The following is a 20,146-nucleotide window of genomic DNA, read 5'->3' as shown; positions in this document are numbered from 1 at the left end:
ACAGGGACAAAAAGAGAAGAAGAGTTTAGAAGAATATTTTATATCTTGATGAAAAAGCAAAATCCTAGAAAGAAGCCTTGACATTGTCAGGTTAGAAAGGATACCCACATTCTTTGCTACCTACAGAAGTAGGACAGAATCAAATACCAGAAGCAACAAATATCAAAACTAAGCAAAATCAATTAAATAAAAAATTCTTATTCATATTTAATATTCAAGAGTAAGTTTTATTTTTTCCATTACTGACCTATCTTAGAACTCAAATTCTTTCGTCCACAGCTGCCTGCAGCAGCTACAGACAATTACCTATTTCTAGCCTTTTAGGATGAACTATTTAACAAGGTAAGAAGTAACATTTATACTATTATTTTACAAAGGACCTGGTCTATCCTTAAGATACAGAGTATCTGATAGACTTTGTACTCTTAACATGCTAAAGATAAAAAACATGCTTAGAAGAAAGCATTTTAAAATCTGACCATTTCCTAGCAGAGAATTTAAAAAGGAAATTTAATTCATCCCCCAAAAAATTAAGATCAAGCTACTTCCTTTCTCCTATATTTATTTAACATATTTAAATGCTCCAAAAGCTGGTGATGCCATGACTTTTACAGGCTAACATCAAGCTCATTTATCCCTCACTCTCTAATTATATCTCCCCTTAATACAATAGGAGCCATATCCATTCCACACATAACAGATTATCATCTTTGCAAAATACCTCAAAAATGATTATGTCCTTAGTAGTTTGCTCAGTGGAAAAGATAAGGTGGTTTTAACACATGATATTTCTCTATTAAAAAGGGATGAGGTCCTGACCTTCTGAATACCTGAAACTGAATCTATTGCTACACCAACACAAAAGAAGACACTGTGATCAAGAAGTTTTATGGTAGCTTAGTCCTTGAGCTATTATCTACAGGAATAATAACATGTGCTAACTGAAGCAGTCATCCAGCATTACAGTACCTGCAAAAGGTTCATGATGATTGATCAGTGTGCAATGGTCTTTTCTTTTTTTTTATTAAATAAATAACAAGGATGATTAATAATTTCCCTATTCATTGCCATTAGACAAAAAAAAGCTGATCCTAATATATTTAAGCAGTCTCTTATTTCCATGTACAAAACTCTGTAATCCAATTAAAAATATCATCTAGATAAACAGGAGCAAACAAAAACCTCCATCATTTTTATCTTTTCCTTTAGCTCAGCTCTATAGACTCCCTCTTTTTTTGAAAAATTACCTCTGAATTTATTTATCTAACAAACCAAACATTAGTAGAAACAGTAGCAAGGATATATCCCATGATAAAAATCATTGACCTAGTCTATCTTTTCCAAGTTTTAAAGGGATCTCAGACCCACTAAGCTAAGCTTTATTTGCAGGGTCTTCCCCTGAATGAAGGATTTTCTATATAAATGTCGTAATTATGCATGACAAACGAAAATCTCAGCCTCCACATAACTACACTTATTACCTTAATGTTTCAAACAGAACCAACTAATTTTTATGAACTTTTAGAATACTAAAACCTTAAGTATAGCCACTGCATGAAGAAATGCTTTTATGAGAAGTGCAACGGAAATGGCACATTAAATATTAAAGCAGCTGCCTGCACAGTTGGACAGATTGTTCTCTTAACACTGAACCTCTGGAACCTCAAACAATTGTGTTTTGTACTGTCACACATTGGTACACAGAAAAATTCCCACCTGCAATCTGCAACCTTTTTTTTCCATGAAACAGCAATTTAAGGAGTTTAAATAACTGTCATGAGAGCTGACAAAATCAAGCAACATCAGAGACATAAAATAGGTTTTATTAAACAGCAAAAACAGGCCTAAACATGATTTAAAGTTATAATTGAAAGAAAGTGTAGACTTACATATGTGGAAGTCTCCAAAGAATCTGTATTCACCAGCACTGGAGGGGGATTTGCCTTTAAAAAAAAAATTACACAGCATAAGAAAATGCAATATTAACGAGAATTTTACAATATTTAACTTGCTGACTTTCTCAGAGTTCTGTTAAAAGGCAGCCTCACCTTGAGAATCTCAAAATTGACCTCCTGAAACACTTGTTACTATCCTGAGCAAACTGCTTCCCTAACACAAAACCACACTGTTAGGGAAGACTGAGACCATATTTAATATCTAAGTTCTGACATTTATTGTCTTGTTTTTCAAAAGAAAACCTGAGTAATGCTACCATTTGACATGATGCCAATTACCCTAGTACTTGTGGTATGATACACAGAGGTTGTTTTACCAGTCAGTATCTCAAAAACAATTTTTGGTGGATTTGATTTCCATTTCTTCCCATCAGGAACAGTCACCACCCCCCTTTGCAAACTGCAAAACGGAAACCTGCAGAATGCAACTTAAGGAAGAAAGGACCTACAAAACTGACTTGCAAAAGCAAACCCACAGCAAACATTGATTTACCACACAGCACCACATGCTTCCATCAGAAAATTGTTAAGGATTAACAGGACATAAGAAGTCAGATTATTGCCACAGAAATCTGAAACAGTATTAGCATTTTTACAATTTAGGAACCAGTAGAGTAAGTTTACGCTTCTAGTCTCTCACACCACTGAAAATTTTTCTGTGAAAAATGTGGTTCAACTGAAAGAAAATCCATAGGAACTGATGGAATTTCTCTAAAATATTTCCAAAAAAAGAGATTTCTGATTTATCCATCAATTATCTGCCTTTAAAATAGGCAGCATCTAGCCTGCTCTAAGAACATAAAAGAAACAGTGTGCAGACTCCAAATACTGCTGATTATTAAGTTCAGTGGCACTAAACAAAGTTAATCTCCTTATTGCTTTAATGAATCTGAGAGGGTTTTAATACATATAAAAATACATTCTCTTTAAATTTAAAACATTTAAGGCATTTTTTCATCTCCTAGGTACATGTGTGTGTGTAAATAAATTTAGGGATAGTTTAAGAGGCTGCAAAAGAAGCAAGTATTAAACTCATTGTACTAACCTATTCATATTCTGCATTTTTGTTTCATTACTATGACAGCAACATACTTCTGAAGATTTTGTGATTTTTAAAAACTCCCAAATCTAGGAAGTGATGACTCAGAAGTGCCTTTCAAAAGGCTGATATGAATAATCTACCATCATTACATAGGAGCCATCAGTCTGCTATCAAGTGTCAGAAATTAAGCCTGTGTCATTTAGTAAGTACTAAAATCAGGTGGGATCTACACAAGTTAACAGAGCAGACAATTAAAAGTAAAAGGAAACAAAAAGGATGAGACATTTGACTGTCAAAATGCCATCAAAAGCCTTTCTCACCCAGCAATTCCCTCAATAGAAGCATGGGTACACTTCATGCAGTAAAGACATTAAGCACTAGTTATTAATGTCACAATTAAAATAAAGCAGCAAAAATTTTTGTTAATTATGGATTATGCAAAAATTAAAAACTCAGCAAAGACAATAATTACCTCCTGTTGCAAGTTTAGTCAAGTAGCTTGAAAGTAAAACTTAAGAAAAAAATACTGACATGTATACTACAAAAACTTTCAAGTAATGTTCTGGATAGCTTAACTTCCTTTTAAAGTTAATAAATATCTGTCACCAAATGACTCCAAAAACTGACCCATCTTTTCAGAAGGTGTGCACTCATCATTTCAGATTTCTGCTCTGAAAGTTACAGTAAAGTTACAAAAAACTAAAAGCAGAATGCCAATCTATATGCAAAAATGTAATTGCTGCCTATCCTAGATTGCTCCACAGCTTGCCATGCTGTGGTCACATATTCCAAGTCACTTGGGAAATATTAACATTAACTCATGTTTACTGCCTTCATTTGTCTTGGTAGAGTTTGGTTTTTGTTTTGGGGGGTGTGTTGACATTATGGGACCTAAAGGATAAAGGCCCAGAAGGGAAACACATTTTATGAGTCAAATATGTTAGGAATGGAGAGGTAAAAAGATCCCTTTTGCACTCTAAATGCCCCCTGAAACAGTAATACCAACAAATGGGTGGAGAACATGAGAAACACCATGCAAGTGCAACTGAAGAAAGACATGTATTAAGCATTTATAAATAAATCAAGCAATAACACTTTAGTAAGGGTGAAATGGCTCTAAAGTTGTTATGTGAACACAAAATATCCTATTGCCTCTTTCCATTCTTTTGGGTGTTTTTTTCTTTAGTTCTTTCACAACTTACTAATTACTTCCATATGAAAATATAAATATTTAAATGGACTAAAAGCTGTCATAAAATGAACAAAAGTTAGGGTGAAATTCTAGTGTATTTAACAGCTCGCCTCCAACCTGAGTGTGGAGTAGCAAAAGGCATATTTCAACAAAGCAACAAAATAAATAAAAGTTGAACAAATTTAACAGAACAAAACAAAACGGAATAAAAACCTGTGGTATGGTGGATGGGATCGTCTCAGCAGGGACTGGTGGGACAGGGATCACAGGGACAATGGGAGAAGAGGAAGGAACAGCTTCTGTGGGCTAAAAATCACCAACAAAATGTCAAAAATAATGAAAACTAGAAAAACAGTTTAAAACAAACAAAATTCAAATTTAACAGCTTAAACAACAATGAACTAGCACATGGATTTGGAGACTCTACAACTCAGACAGTTCCCTTGACCCACACTGTACATGGCAGCACATCCCCAGCACTGCACTGATGGCAAGGAACCCAAAGAAGCTGGACGTGTCCAGGTGGATTATTCACACCAAGGCACTCACTCCTGCAGCACTGAGACTTTGGGGTCTGACAAAAAACCTGCCCAGATCAATGAACAGACTCAGGCTTTTTGTGGGCTGGTTTCACAACAGAATCCCTTCACCAATGTACAACAGAGTGCAAAAGCAGGGAACATAGGCTGAAGTTAATAGCACTCAGTAAAGTTAATAATCCTCTTTGATAAGGAAAAATCAGAAGTACCTTAAGGTTTCTAAACTTCACAAAAATCAAAGAAAACCTTTTAGTCAAATGGGTGGAAGGTCCTAAAACAGATCCAATTTACCTCTCAAAGATCTTCACACAGGTTTACCAAACATCTGCAGACTAGGAGAATTTTGGTCTTAGGAATCTTCATTAAAATAATAACCAGGAAACCTACTGACACTTAAGCTGCTAGGAAATAAGATTCCAAACAGCATTTTGAGCAAAACGTTGACTCAAATATTTTTGAGATGTTCACATACTGGTTGTCAACATGCTGTCAGCAACATAAACTGCTGGCAACTATCATCAAAATTACAAGCTGAACAGCAGATCAAAGTTCTTGCAATTTAGTTGTTCCAAGATGTTCTTGTGATCTTTAAAAATAATGAGCATAATGACAAAAGAAAATACTAGATGCTGAAAGTGAACAAAACCCCCAGAACATAACAGTATGAAACACGTTTTAAAAGTTTGAGGTATTTTAAAATACAAAGCAGCATACATCAACAGCAGCCACCAAATTAAAGAGCAATAGCAAATAATGAAGAAACCTGTAGCAGTCCAAGAACAGCAACACATAATAAATGTACAGATGGTATTTCTACAGGGTTGTTTAAGCTCAAAGTCAATCCACCCAAAATGAAAGCTGGTGAAACACATTGCAATTACTGAAAGATGCAAGAACAAAATATATTTGATATCTTGAGAGGCAAACCTAATTAAAGCACTCTTACATCTATGGACTAAAGCACAACATTTCAAGTGTTTCAAAGATGAAGGTAGGGGAGAATCTAAATTGGTCTAGAAAAATATTAATATAGCTTTTGCAAAGGATGCAGGAAATGCTCAGTGCAATAAACATGTGGCTACTGAAAGAACACCACAGCCTTTAGAGGACAGATCAAAGTAAACAGCTCAAGCAATCACACAGCCCTACACATGCAAAAAATAAGCCACCCCTTCAAGTCTGCCTTGTTCCAAAGTAAGTGGCTTTCCATGTAGGTACACACTAAAAATCCTATTAACCAAAATTTCAGATATACACATACTACATACCAAAATACAACACAACATTAAGGCTGAAAAGCTAAGCATTGGCTTCACAGTTACACTCCTGCAATACGAAAGGTCAAATGGAAGTTGTTCTGAGATCCTGACCATTTACTTCCTTGACCTTCGACCAGATAAAAAAATTACCATTGTTGCAATGGATTTCCTTATGGGCCAAACGACCTGCACCCCTCTCTTTGCACCAAATGTCAGCTTTATTTTCCTGCTTCCTTTCTTTCCCCAATTCCTAACTCTCTCCTCTCTATGGGTTTCTCATCCCAAAGTGCTTCAAAAATCCTCTCAACCAGTTCCAAATTTTATCCTTATTATTTTAAAACTGACTTTGTTCATGACTTTTAATTCTTCCAGGGTCCAGCCTCATAAGTTATTCATGCTGTCTTTGTATTTTCCCTTTGTGCTGTTGGTTTAGGATCCACTGCTCCTCCAAGCATCCTGGCAGTGTTCCTGTAGAGCCTTCTCCACTACCATGTGGATGAGGAAAGAGGCAGCAACACTGGCAACCACTTTCAAAGGATATGCAAATCCAAATGAAGGCAAGACTGTCTTCAGTTAAATGTTTCATAGAATACATTAAACTGATGCAGGCACTGTGTCTATCACAAGGAAGGACAATACAAGAAATTAAAAGATTTTCACTCATTAGATAAAGAAGACCTGGAACTTCCTTATAACAGAAGAACACTGATTTGATTTTATTAAAATACACAATCAGTCTGCAAATAATTATACAATACAGGTACCTGTGACAGCACCTGAATAAGCTCCCAGAGTATCATCTCAATGCTCTACTTTCCAGGAATTTTCAAGAAGCATTTGTAATTTTTAGGAATTCTCCAAACATACACTGAACTATTCTGACACATAAAAGCTTACTCTCAAAATAACTTTCAATAAAAATGTCCGACTAAAGCATTTGATGATCGTGGTTTAAACAGACGCAAACCAATATAAAATAGAAAGAAAGTAGCAGGTCAATTAAAACCTTCTTTTGAATATGTTTGAACTGCAGTACACAATTATGATACATTATTACATGTAGGAATGCACAACTTGAACTATAACTCACTTGAACAGATCTGCCAGCCAAAATAAATGTGCTAACACCTACAATGAAAAGTCATTCTGTTACAACAGTATAAAAAAAAAGTTACTTTATATTTATCAAAGTGGTAAATCTTTATTTAAAGATGGACTTTAAAATTTATATTAAAAAATCATTTAAGTGGTATGTTTACAACAGCTACGATAACAATGCCTTTAAGTGATCAACTGAGTGCCTCCAAATCTAACACTACATCCAGATGTTGTGAAAAGTAATTTCACCCATTTTCTCATGTTTAACCCACACACAGTAAGTCCATCTGTGAGAAAATACCAGCTAATCTGTAACTAAATCAGAGCACCATACACATCCTCAAGGAGACCGACTAAGCCAGCAAATTCTACAACACTGTTCTTAGGAAACTATGGAAAGATGCACTTTGGAGAACAAAAATCAAGCAAACCAAACTTTCCTCGTTTGAAGAAATTACTGTAAACCCCCATGTTGTATACAGCACAGCGACCTTCATTGGAAAACATAAGAGCATTTATTCCTTTGCTAATCTGATTTCAATAATTGCTACTTTGATTTCTAGCCATAAAATACAAAGGAAAATTAAGTAAGGAAGTCATTAGAAACAGCAGGGATAAAACTACAGAAAGAAAAAAAATGCAACACATTTCCTACAGTTTTCATCCAAAATGCACATCTCTAAACACGTAGTGCAACACCTACCTTTCCTAAAGAGCAATTAGAGCACGAGCCATCAGACACCCAACCACTAGCAGCTTTTACTTTTGCTGTGCTTTTTGTAGGGCTCTTTTTTACACTGTCACGTAGGTTTACAAATTTCCCTCTGTGTTTGGCAGACACTGGCAGCGTGGAGGAACTGAAAGGTGCCCGAGTGCTCGGTGCCCACTGTGGGTGCCGGAGCAGCTGCTTTGGCTGCATATGAGGATTTTGACGTATTTCCATTCTTGGGTTCCTCGTTAAATCAGAGCGCTTGAGCGTTCCCATTTCACCACCATGAGTAGTCATCAAAGTCGCAACACTAATAGTACTTTTTGGAAAAAAAACCAAACAAAAAAAAAACCGCAACCAAAAAAACCCACCAAACCAAAACCACCCAACCAAACTATGGAAGAAAAATAAATGAAAATATTTCTTCCTGAGGAAGTTAAAAATATGTTTTCTAGGTTATGGTCATAGGAAGAAACCCTACATGCTCTACATTAGCTAGGTCTGCATGTTGTGTGTTCTCTCACTCTATTTAAAGAGCACCATTGAACCACCACACAACAGTCAATTTGCTGGGCATAAATAATCAATGCAATGCACAAATTATTGAATAGAGGGCAAAAGTCATCTGACTATTATAAAGAAGCTACAAAAGGTTATTTCTCCCATAAGCTCCTACTATCCCTTAATTTTTCTCCATTTTACCACCTCAAAATTTCTTCAAGGTTTACATCTAGAAAATTTTTTAATTCTTCTGCTTTTCTGAATGCTTCACGGGGGCAGAAAATTAATGAATTTACAAGAAGTTCACGATGGAAAGTATATTAATTGCGAATGAGCAGATACATTGTACAAGATTTCAACATTAAAATTTCAAAGAAAATAAATTTGTTAATACCATACTAAGAAGAATTACGTTGTGTTAATAATTTTAAGCGTTGCATTCCCATGAAATACAGCAGCACCATGAAACCACAACTTTAAGGCACACACTGTTTAAAATAAAATATTTTTTAAAAATTTAAGGCATTTAAATGAACATGAGTGTTTTATTATTAATTCAATTTTTAATGCCAAGGATGCATGATCTCTATATTACATTTTTATTCCAATATTCAAAACAAAAAAAGCTCCAAAATGAGTCCTTCCCCCATTCCCCCCCAAAAATACAAAAAGAGGAACTAGCTTGATTTAAAGACGTTGTTGAGTATTTAACTTTACCAGCCTATTTTAAATTCTAAAAAAAGGTAAGGGTCAAAGGTCATTTCCCAGCATCTATATGAAAATGGACAGCTAAATACAGACACCCATATTCCCAGCCTTACAGAGGAAAGAAGTGGGCTCGAATCAGTGGCCAGTGTCTTCTCAGCAGGGACACACAACCAGCATTTGCACAGCGTGCACCATCTGCCTCTTGCCCAGTGGGTCTGTTCTAGGAATATGCTGTGGATGTGAATATCTGGTGCTGGATATGATGAGAATGAAGGACACCAGCCCCATAGGAAACACAACTTGATTAGGTCAGCTGTACTGTATTTAGATAAGATGGAGAGATTTCATCAGTTCACAGCATTAAAACGTGGTTATTCTCTGTCTCACATTACACCTTCCTACAGCAAATGTGAGTATTTAAATTATGAGTCAGCAGAATTTTTACACACAGAATAAAGGAATAAACATACAGACCTAAGTACAAACATTTCCAGTTATTTATAGCATGAATATTAAGAGATAAATAGGTACTGACAGATGCTCCTCTAATCACCAAGAGCTGCCATGTCTCATCTTCTGTCCAGAATGGATGTAATCAAGAGCTGCAGAACATATCATTAATGCAATATTCATAATGCAGAGACAGAAATGTTTCTGGCCAGGGACAGGAAACCAGAAACGTGTTGGCCATACCAACATTCTCAGACTTGAGCAGGTACATGGCAGGGATGTCTTTGACCTGTGAAGCATTTGGGAGCTGGAGGACTGGGTCCCACTAATACATGTGGGCAGGTGCACCCAGGTTCTTCTGTTCCAGAGAGCCCAAGAACCTCTAGATTTTAACACTCAAGGGCAAAGGCAGAGATGATGATAAGCACGTTGTGAATGTGCATGAAGGTAAATAGTTCGAAACCAGCACATCACAACTTTTTCTCCTTTGAGAAACGTCCACATTAATACTGAGCAGCTTCTAAGGCACATTCTCCAGCCTGCAGGGATTACTTGGATGGAGGCTGTCTTGTGTTGAAGCCCCTATATCAGTATCCTCTTTGGCAACTGTGCTAAATGGCAGCTTTTGTAGACCACAAACATTTCTTTTCCAGAGACATTCAAGATCGCTTGAGGTTTAGCAGGATGCATTTATACCACCCATTTTACTTGCATATCAGTACCCAGCATGACATTGTCTAATTACTAAAATGTAGAAAAGAAGAAGCAAAAGGGCTAAGGGTATAAAGCTTTTCTCTTGCATACATAATAAATTCTAAAATACATGATGTTCCAGATTCAAAAGGAACATTTTATTCCTGGAGGCATCAACTTTGCTGAAAACACATAGACCAAGTAGTGTGTTGATTAAAACAAAAATAAATTAGCTTTTAAGAGTGCTAAGTAAAAAAATTGAGGGCAAGGGGATGAGAGGCTGGATATTACATTCTTGGAAACTCAGCTGTCTGCTTCCTATATTCTCCTCCAAACAGGAAAGGGGAAGACACCATGCAAAAGATGAGACAAAGGAATTCACATATCTCCAGTGTGCTTTCAGACATTTTGACTTCAGTGGCAGAAGAATGAACATGATGCAGCACAAAACTGCTAATAGCGTGATTTTGTTTTCTGGCAGTCATGCCTTTGGTCCCTGAGGTGATATCAGTAAGGTATCAATAATTAAAAGAAAACAAAAACTCGAAGGCAATTGTAGTTCCAAAAGCAACAGTCCAATCATTAAACACAGTCAAGGAACAAGAGGTACAGGCAAAATACCTAACCCCATGCAGGGCTGCATAGTGTGCCACGACAATCTCCAGTGAAAAAGCTCAGGCTGCATTGAAATTTCATGTTATGCAAGTATAGAAAGTGAGTACACATAATCAAAGCAGAGTAATGCTTATATAGAACAATCATAGTATAAACAAAATAAAAACATAACAACAAAACAAAACAACAAGAAAAGGAAGAGAAGACAAGAAGAATGTTATTAAAAGAGATTAATCAGATATTTGAGAGGCATAGAGATCAGTCTGCCCAATTATATTCACATGTGAGATAAGGCAGAGCCTGCCTTAGAGTCACACTGGTAGAATAAAAAACTCTGGCAAAGGAGTGGGACATATGCACAACCCAAAGGAAAAAATGCAGTTGTGTAACTGAAGCTGCACAGGTCTGGCAGATCATCTTTTGACTGCAGAAAGCAAATGTTCTCTGCAGACTACTTTAATTACTAGCATGAGCTGCTCTGCTCTAATATCAAGTGCTAAGTGATTTTTCATAACCAGAGGGGGTTCAGGATCAGGTTGTGCTTTCATATTAAATACCAACTCTGAACAATTTGTTGCTAACACAAAGCTGATTCATCAATATTTTATTCTTTTAAATTACTGCATCAAATACACAGTGCACACTTTGCAGCAATCTGTTAAAGTACCAGTAATCTTCTATAAGTAGTTTTTCTTCAAGAATCATTTTCTTTCCACATTCTTTACCACCCACTCAACAGCTGAATAACAACAATACTCGTTAAAAGGGAAAATAGTACTAATATTTAACCAACGATGTCTACTGCAAAGGTCTTTTTTAAAGCTTTGATGACCAACTTTCATTACTTCAAAAAGCAATTCTAATAGCTGGAAGAATACTCCAAAAATAATTTTGTACTTTGCCCTTCCCATTGCCTTCGAGCAGATACTACAAAATCAGCAACTTCTGTTAATATGACTTGACTGACGAAAACAAGTCCATATTCATCATCTCTTCTTGAAAGTAGTGCACAAAACTTTAAAAGTGGTAAGAAACAATTTTGATCCAATATCCACTGACAAAGCTGAATTTAAAAGGCATAGATTCTTTCTAGAGATATATAGTTTAAGGCCTGGCAGTGTAGTTTTGTGTCTTTTCTCTGAACTACATCCTAGAATGCCACAGGACATGTCACTAGTGTGTGCGCTATTTTAGGAACTTTGCATCCATCTTCCTCAAAATCACAAAAGTCAATACTCATCTAAAAATACCTTCAGGGATTTATAGGCTGTTTCATGGAGTCTGACAGTGATAAGAATAAAGCACAACTGCCACTCATCCTCATTCCTAATCCATGCTATCCATGTATGTTGCCCAGAGGATCTAACTCTGAGCACACGGCCAGCACTAAACTCATGCACCATCTCTGTCCTATTCCTCTCTAAGTCAGTGCCAGCCTGTGGCTTTGGCAGGTCCTTAGCACCATGATGTTAGTGACTTGTATTGCTAAGCCATAAATTTGAAGACATGCATATTTTTCCTGAGTATATTTCTGCACTACTTTAAACAAAATTTAGCTTTCAGGAGCATCTGAAAACAAAACATAACACAAGCCCTAAAGCCCCAACTGAGTTTCAAAGAAACCAAATCAAAAATTACCAAGTTTCGCAAGAGCTAAAAACATGTAGAACTATCTGAACATAAGTAATCATGTTGCAAGTGAAGTATTGTATTGAAATTTCAAACAACATTCATACGTCAAACCAGTATGTAACATAGTCAGGTTAATATGCTGTATGTATCTGAATTTTGAGAGCTGCACAGACACAAGCCCTAGCTCAGGCCAGGCAGGAGTCCTGTCAACACTGGTAAGCCAGTCTAGAGAGCAAAATATGCTGAATACACTGAACGGGAAGCAGAACCCACAAATAAGACAATACCGTTAATACAAGAACAACTCACTATTACCTGACCAGGGTAAATTATAAGCTTAACCAGAATGGCCTCAACCCGTAGGTGGTTACAATTAAGCCTTCCTAACATTCTGCACTGATGCAAAGATAACTTTGGGTTTCTGATTTGTGTTTCCAACTCTCCTACCCCTTTCAAGGGCTCCTCTTGTACCTTGCCATGATAGAGCAAAGACTGATTATCATGGTGTCCCTAGGATGAAGGAATAAAAACCCCTGGGTCTCCACCTGGATGATATCCAGGTTTCTCCAAAGAGAGTTTGGACAGAAAGCCCAGCAACAAAGAAGCTGAGTTTGAAGCCAGACCTCCGGGTCTGCCTACATGAAGAGGGATGAGTTAGTACACAATGGTTTAACAATGAGAATTTGAGGACAGGCAAGTTCATCTTGGAGCTGTAACATCAGTTCAGGTAAGTTCTGTAACAAAGATATCAAAGTTTTTCTGGATCCCAGAAAGGAAAAGACATACCCAGACAGGGCCTGTGGATTAAAAGGACTAATCTGAGTGCCTGTGACTTTACTTTAGATCTCACCTTTTTCAGAGTGAACCACGGCTATTGAAAATTTTACCTCTGTGAGCACTCTATTTTAAAGACACACCATTAGCATGCAAGATATTCTAAATCTTGTAGGGGTTATCTGGTTGGGGTTATCTGGTTGCTTGGTTTTGTGTTGGTTCGTTTTGTTTTTTTTAAACTCAGTCAACAAATTGATTCTCTAACCTAGTTTCCTCCTCAAACCCCACAGCATTTTACAATGAACTCAAATGAACTTAAAACTCTGAACTTAAAATATAAATAAATAGCTTTGAAGGGTAAAAACAAAGACAGCAGAATTTCAGTAAAATTACAGATGGTGAGAATGACCTGAACTGATTTGAAGACAAATAAGAAATTTATTTACTGTTTCAATTCCTTATTGCAATCTTTATCTACATAAACAGCCTAGTGAGGAACAATTTGCACCACAGTTACCCAAGCCAAAGTAAAGCAGTGAAGGCAGCGACAGAGACTCTTATTGCTGAGGTAGGCTGTAGCAAAACTAGAGTTTTGTGTATGAGATAAATGAACACCACAGAGCAGAAATGGGGAACCTGGACCTACAAAATTATCATCAATGCTACCACACAGTATCTTATGGTTGTTCGATGAGTAAAATTTCCAGGTGCTAAGAATCTCATGCAAATACAAACAACAGCCTCAACAGAATGAAATCTGTTCTCTCTCTGTTAAGACCTAAAACTGGACTCTTGAAGACTTTCCTTACTGTCCACTTCTTATGTGAGGTATTCAGAAAGACTTACTTAGCTCAAATTAATTTGTCCTGTCACATCTCTCAGGAACTGAGTTTAATCTCAGTCATATTCCAGATCCACACAGAAAGTTAATAGAAGTTTTAATAAAACTAATTTGTGGCTTCTGTTTTTTAAATACCAAGCAAATGTCCAGTACTGAACTCTTTGCAGCAGGTTAGTCATCCGTATTCACCAAGCAACTCAACACTCTAAGCTCAAAACAGAATTACAAGGCTCCTCATTAAGTTCATAAGTACTACTGAGTATGAATTTAATGCATTTAATTTGCAACTTAAAGCAACGCCTAGAAAGCTCCTTTAAAGAAACATCAGTCTTAAGAATAATAGCTTTCATTATAATGCTAATGCATCCACAAAGAAGCCCAAGCAGGGTTTTAGCATCAGAAAGAGCCCAGAAAAAGAAAAAAACATATTCTAAGACTTTATTACAGAAAAATAATGGCAGCTCTTGGGTGTCAATATTTTTGATATTCACAGTAGAAAGGGTATGCTGTGCTAGGAAACTGAGATGTGATAAACTGTTCACTCCTAGGAACATTATTAAATCAAAATACAACATTAAAGGTTAGGTACTGTTTACATGTTTCTCAGAACATATAATTTGCAATAATTTCTAAATTATTCAGAAAATGAGTAAACCTAGACAGAATGCCCATTCTGTTATTTATAATTCATTTAAATATCAAAGAAGTCCTATCTAGCTGTCATACTGAAAAGGGAACTCGCTCAATACTAGAAACGTGGCAATTAATTGTCGAAACTATCTCACTACTCTTCTGTAACAGTTTTTTTTGTTGGGATTTTTTTTAATTGAGTGTATCTACAAGAACCATTATTCACAACATATGAAAACTTTGCATGTGAACTTCATCTTACCTAAAGTACAATTAGAGTAAGAAACATTCAGGTTCACTTATAGCACCCCACTGCCCTCGAAGTACTTAAAGGACAGTCTCAAAACAAGGAGTAATGAAGTGATCTGAAGCAAGTCAGAGAATCTGAGCTAGAGCTTCCCATTTTAAGGGAAGTATTTATTATTTTACTGACAACTGTATTAATCTATGAACAATCTATTCTCTGTTGAAAAATATTTTTATAAAATAAATAAATTTGCCATAGAACACTAAACATGAGCAGAACATCATTTACCTCACACTAGTGAACAGCAAACAGAAAACCACACCAGGAAAGTAATCTATAAAAACCCATTAATTAAAATCCATTAGCTTTCAGGACATAAATGTCAGGAAAAAAAGGAAAATTAACTACTTGATTTATGCTTAAATTAGTGTTATACTAAAGCCACTCCTTCATTTACAAAAGGCTTCATTCATATCAGTGGCAGTAGCATTTTATCTTGACACAAGCTGAATTCTTCACAAACATACACTGCTACTTTCACTACGGTCCTGAAGGCTTTATATTGCTACCCACATCTACCAGCTTGGTACCTCAGCTGATTTCATTCATTCTTACACCACAGAGACCCTGCAAGCTGGGATGACAAACTCAGCATTTTGCGCTGATATCAAACAGACCAAAACATCCATTTTGTGTGGCACTTCCTTGCCTTATTTACACTGGATAAAAGGAATATTAACTATACTGACCTGAAAAAACCTGGGTAACAATATATAGTACAAGTAGCAGCTTAAGTTTCTCAGACTGTTATAAAATATATGAAACAATGTAAGCTTTTCTGGAGTTATAACTTCACTTCCATTAAGTTTTGGTCTAATTGTGACAGGATACTAGCTTACACAATCATTTCTGCCTATTTCCATTTGGTAAAGGCAATTAAAGTGCCTAATCTATAATACGTTTGAAATTTCAAATTCTTCACTACAAAAAAAGTCTGTAGAAAGGACTAAGACAAGGGCTTTGATTTCTGAATTTATGATTCAGGAAAAGCAAAACAGGATTAATCAGACCCTCAAGAGTCTCAGCTATTTAAGGAAAATTCTGCAGTTTCCTTTTTATAATCTCTAACCAACAACACTGCACAACATATTTCTACTAATGTTTCAAGTCCTAAAACATTGAGAAGCTAAGAGACATTAATTAAATCTTTAAACAGTTTAAAGAAAAAAAGAAGTGAGGTTATGGCTGGCATTTATTTACCTACCTACCACAATTACTGAAAAAGCACTCACTTTTTTCTGTCCTCAGAACAAGAAGATACCAGCCTTTAGCCACACTGTTATAACACTGGTGAGGCCATGAATGAAGTTCTGAGTTTCAGACTGACTTTGACAAGTGAGGTTCCACTTTGGAACCAGTGTCCAGTGTCCAAGCTGCTCCTTTCCCAGACTGCTCTAAGCTGGCCTAGTCCCTGTCTGCCTCTGTAGAGTAATGAACTAAAATAAAATAGAGTCAACAATAGAACAGAAAAGACAAATCTGACTCTTCCATCCAAGAAAAGGCTATTTCCTTAAAAAAAACCCCTGAATTCTGTTTCCAACACTGTCTTGCGTTTAAAAAAACTTTGAACATAATGCAGAAGAACAGGTCCCATAACCCCAACTCTCCTCCCCCTCGTTAGGCTACAAACAAGCAAAAGCAGCTCTTTGACTGTTGAATCCTTGCCACTAAAAGAATACTGGCCAAGTTAATGAAAACTCATGGACTCAGCATTATTAAACACACAAGTCATCTCCAGCTCTTGGAATCCCTCTACTGGAATAGGCAGAAATCTCTGAAAGCTTCACAGGAAGTATCACAGCTCTTTGGCCTGGGATTATACTCTACCCTAACCCTCTGCTCTGGCTGCTGCTGAAACTGGGGCACCAGTGTGACAGACATCCCAATAGTTTTCTTTGGCAGTTCTTCTTTTCCAATGAGCAAAAAAGCAAGTAGAAAATTGTATTTTACAGGACATTCTGCTTCATCTGATTATGGTTGCTGAAGTTGAAGAACGAAAGTTGACAAAAATTGAGCACTGCAACAAAGGTAAAAATGAGCAGGTGAAGAAATAGGGTGAAACAAGTTAAAAATTAACACTGAAAACTATGAAAGAAGGGAGTAGACTAACAGATATGTAAAAACAAGTGATAATGCTATAAACAGATAACTACTTAATTGCTTTAAATTTCAAGAACCAGAAAACAAAATGTATCTTTTTGTGCTGGTTTCTGAGGCTCAAACCCAAATTAGCAACTGTCAATTACGCTTTTCAACTCCTGCATTACTTGAATTTAAGTGACAGCAGTAATGTACGGTGGAAAAATTAACACCAGAAAAAACCCAACCTGCCAGCACTCCTGCCATTTCCCAACTTCATCAGACCACAAAAAGATTCTATGGTTCCCAGATGGGCAGCATTGTATCTACTGTGCTTAGGAGATGGTATAGCAAGTAAAACACAAGAATCTTTCTAATTCAGACATGCCTTAGGGCAGCAGCTGGGAATTCACCTGTTACTTGTATCATTAATCACATTCCCTGAGACTATTAATCTAATCACTAGTCCTTTCCAGATACATTTCAAGATTAATTCCTGCCACTCTGATCATCTCATGACTGACACATCACTCAGGGGATGAATCTATCAGATTGTGTTTCCTTGGGAGACTTGGAGATTTCTAGGTCAGGTGATCATCATTGCTGAGCGACACAAAGGCCAGAAACTGAGATTCTATTCCCTGCATTTAACTTGCGCTATTGCCAAGCTTCCAAACATCCTCTAGACATTTATTCTGGTTCTTTGGTTTTTTCCTAGTGTAATGTATTAAAAAACCAAAACACAACAACAAAAACAACCAACCACAGTGCACTACAGACAGGGATAAATTATTCTGATAGTTCATGTCCCTCTACACTGGAAGAAAGAGAACTCCACACAACCCACAAATGTTGCCATACTGGATGAGAGCAAAGGCCCAACAGGTCGAGAGTCTTACGAGCAGTAAAAACTGACAGATTGGCAAGTGGGAATTAGACATACACCCATTAATTTTCCCAGAAAGCCATCTCGGAACCTGACAGTCAAGGTCTTCCTGAACCGCTCTCTGTAACAGCTTTGTGCCACCTGCTCCTTGCAAATCCATTTAACTCTGCTTTTAAGTCATTTTCTTTTTGAGCCTTCAAAAAGAGAATTTTTTCCAGTGTTTTGTATCAGTGACTTTCACAACTTTAGAAGAAATTTTACAGGACAGTTGTGACAGATTTAGAATTAGATATCTATTACAGAATTTCTAGTTGAGAACCCTCTTCATTTCAGCTTTATAAGTCTTTATCATATTTTTTCTCAGGTTTTTTTTTTTCTGGTTTAAGTTATCTGTCCTCATAGATAACTAGATTATTCCCCTTGATGCTTTATTATCTTTTTCCTTTTTACTTATGCTATATCCTTTCTAAGATAAGGAAAACAGAACCTCCACAAAATTCAAATTATACACAATAAATATACTCAGATCATGTTCTGTGTTATTTGCTACTACTTCTTTAATAATACCCAACATTTCATTTACCCTTTTCATTACTGCATGGTACTAAGGTAACATTTTTATATAATCAGTGGCAACTCCAAAGTCTCTTTCTGGAATTGAAATACTTCATTTGTAGTCGATCATATCCCTTTTATCTCATGGCATCATTAATTTTAACAGACTTTGGTGCAAGAACCATAGTTTTTAAAGACTTCTGTAAGTATAACAACCTTTTGATGACCACATGTTCCTGTGCAGATTTTGATCTACATGTTCCCTGTTTTCAAAGATGTCTGGATGATCTGCAAGTCCTTATTTTCCCATTACAAAAAGAAGCTGACTTGTCTTAAGAATATCTGTTTATCTGTCTACCTGTTAATTCTTTTGTAATAATAAAGAATTTCCCAAAGTTCATACAATAAGGAAATCAGACCTGCTTAGATGCAGTCTCAGAGAGTACAGCTTTGCTCCTTTTAAAAAGAGCATCATATTTGCCTTTTCAAAATTTTTGTTCCAGGAACACCACGACAGTTTAAACAAAAGGGTCACACACAACATAACAGACAGTTCAGCCATATTAAACACAAATTTCATAAGAAATCCTGAATAAATGTCATCTCCTACTGATCACGTGTGCCTCTTAATATATTAATCTAAATTCTATTGGCACCTGAATCCTATTATTTTTAATACAGTAAAATGACTAGTAGGAAATACTCTGTGCTCAAAGCTGGGACAGCCCTAGCTAGTTTTCTGCTTGGAGATAGGCATCTGCTTTGGCATTCCACACCTATCTGGGAATATAGTTTTAGGTCTCTACTATCACCACCTTCATCAGCAGTATTTCATGGTCAATTTGCATGGCCCTTGATTTAGCATCTAACTACTCAAGTGCTGCTCTGTAACGAGGCTTAATGTGCTCAAAGTCTGAAAAGCTGTACACAGAATTTTCCCCCACTGCATTAATCTTTTTAAATTACAGAGTTAAAAGAAAAATTAAAAGCAGTACTAAATAAGTGCAATAAAAAGAGGGGGTTTTAAAAACATATAAATTGCTTTCCAACAGTTTACAGCTTTCAAAGGGCAGTTTAAAGCCATTATATTAGATGATGGATCAGAGATTGTGATCTATTTTGACATTCTCAAATAGAAACTTTATTTGTTATTATATTTTTTACATAGGAAACACTAATTTATTACCCTGATTTGGCAACTACATCGTGTCCCACTAAGCTTTCTAAATGCTTATTGTATTATTATGATTCCTTAAAATTAAGTTTTCTATCTGACTTGGAATACAGATGCTTTTTTCTACTAAATAAACAAGCTTTCTAGTTTCTGAAATCTATCCCTACATATTTATAGTCTGTGATAATATCATCTCCTGACTCTCCTTCCGATGCAGAGGTTCTTAAGTTTTCACTATTAAGCAGGTGTTCCTGAATATCATCTACAGTTATAGAACAATTTTCTGAAAACTCCAATCATTTATCATGATTTGAGACTGATTACCCTGCATGCTGCAGACAGAATCCAGAGTTCGTTTTCTCTCCATCGGGAAAGCTGACTCCCTTCTCACCTGCTACATCATACTGGGTATTTAGATACAGCTAGTTATCTAAGAAAAACAACTACAATTTACTTAGTAAATTAAATTTGCTTTGAAGTAGAACTGTACCCCAGAAGCACAAGCAA

General features: G+C 36.2%; 1 protein-coding gene across 27 annotated transcripts in view; it reads right to left on the bottom strand.

Moving 5' to 3' along the window:
• The window catches only part of DLG1 (discs large MAGUK scaffold protein 1), a 148,692-nt gene that overhangs the window by 55,807 nt on the left and 72,739 nt on the right, over positions 1 to 20,146 (bottom strand). For 17 of the 27 annotated variants that reach the window (XM_039557270.1, XM_039557272.1, XM_039557274.1 and 14 more), the window contains 2 exons: positions 4,403 to 4,495; positions 1,890 to 1,943 (listed from right to left, as the gene is read on the bottom strand). In XM_039557270.1, the coding sequence (XP_039413204.1) occupies positions 1,890 to 1,943; positions 4,403 to 4,495 (147 nt within the window). The remainder of the gene's footprint in view (positions 1 to 1,889; positions 1,944 to 4,402; positions 4,496 to 20,146) is intronic. The other 10 variants (XM_039557278.1, XM_039557279.1, XM_039557280.1 and 7 more) reach the window with 1 other exon arrangement.

This window comes from Corvus cornix, chromosome 9 (assembly GCF_000738735.6).
Source record: "Corvus cornix cornix isolate S_Up_H32 chromosome 9, ASM73873v5, whole genome shotgun sequence".
Classification (NCBI taxonomy): Eukaryota; Metazoa; Chordata; class Aves; order Passeriformes; family Corvidae; genus Corvus; species Corvus cornix.
This window is presented reverse-complemented; position numbering and strand designations above follow the sequence as displayed.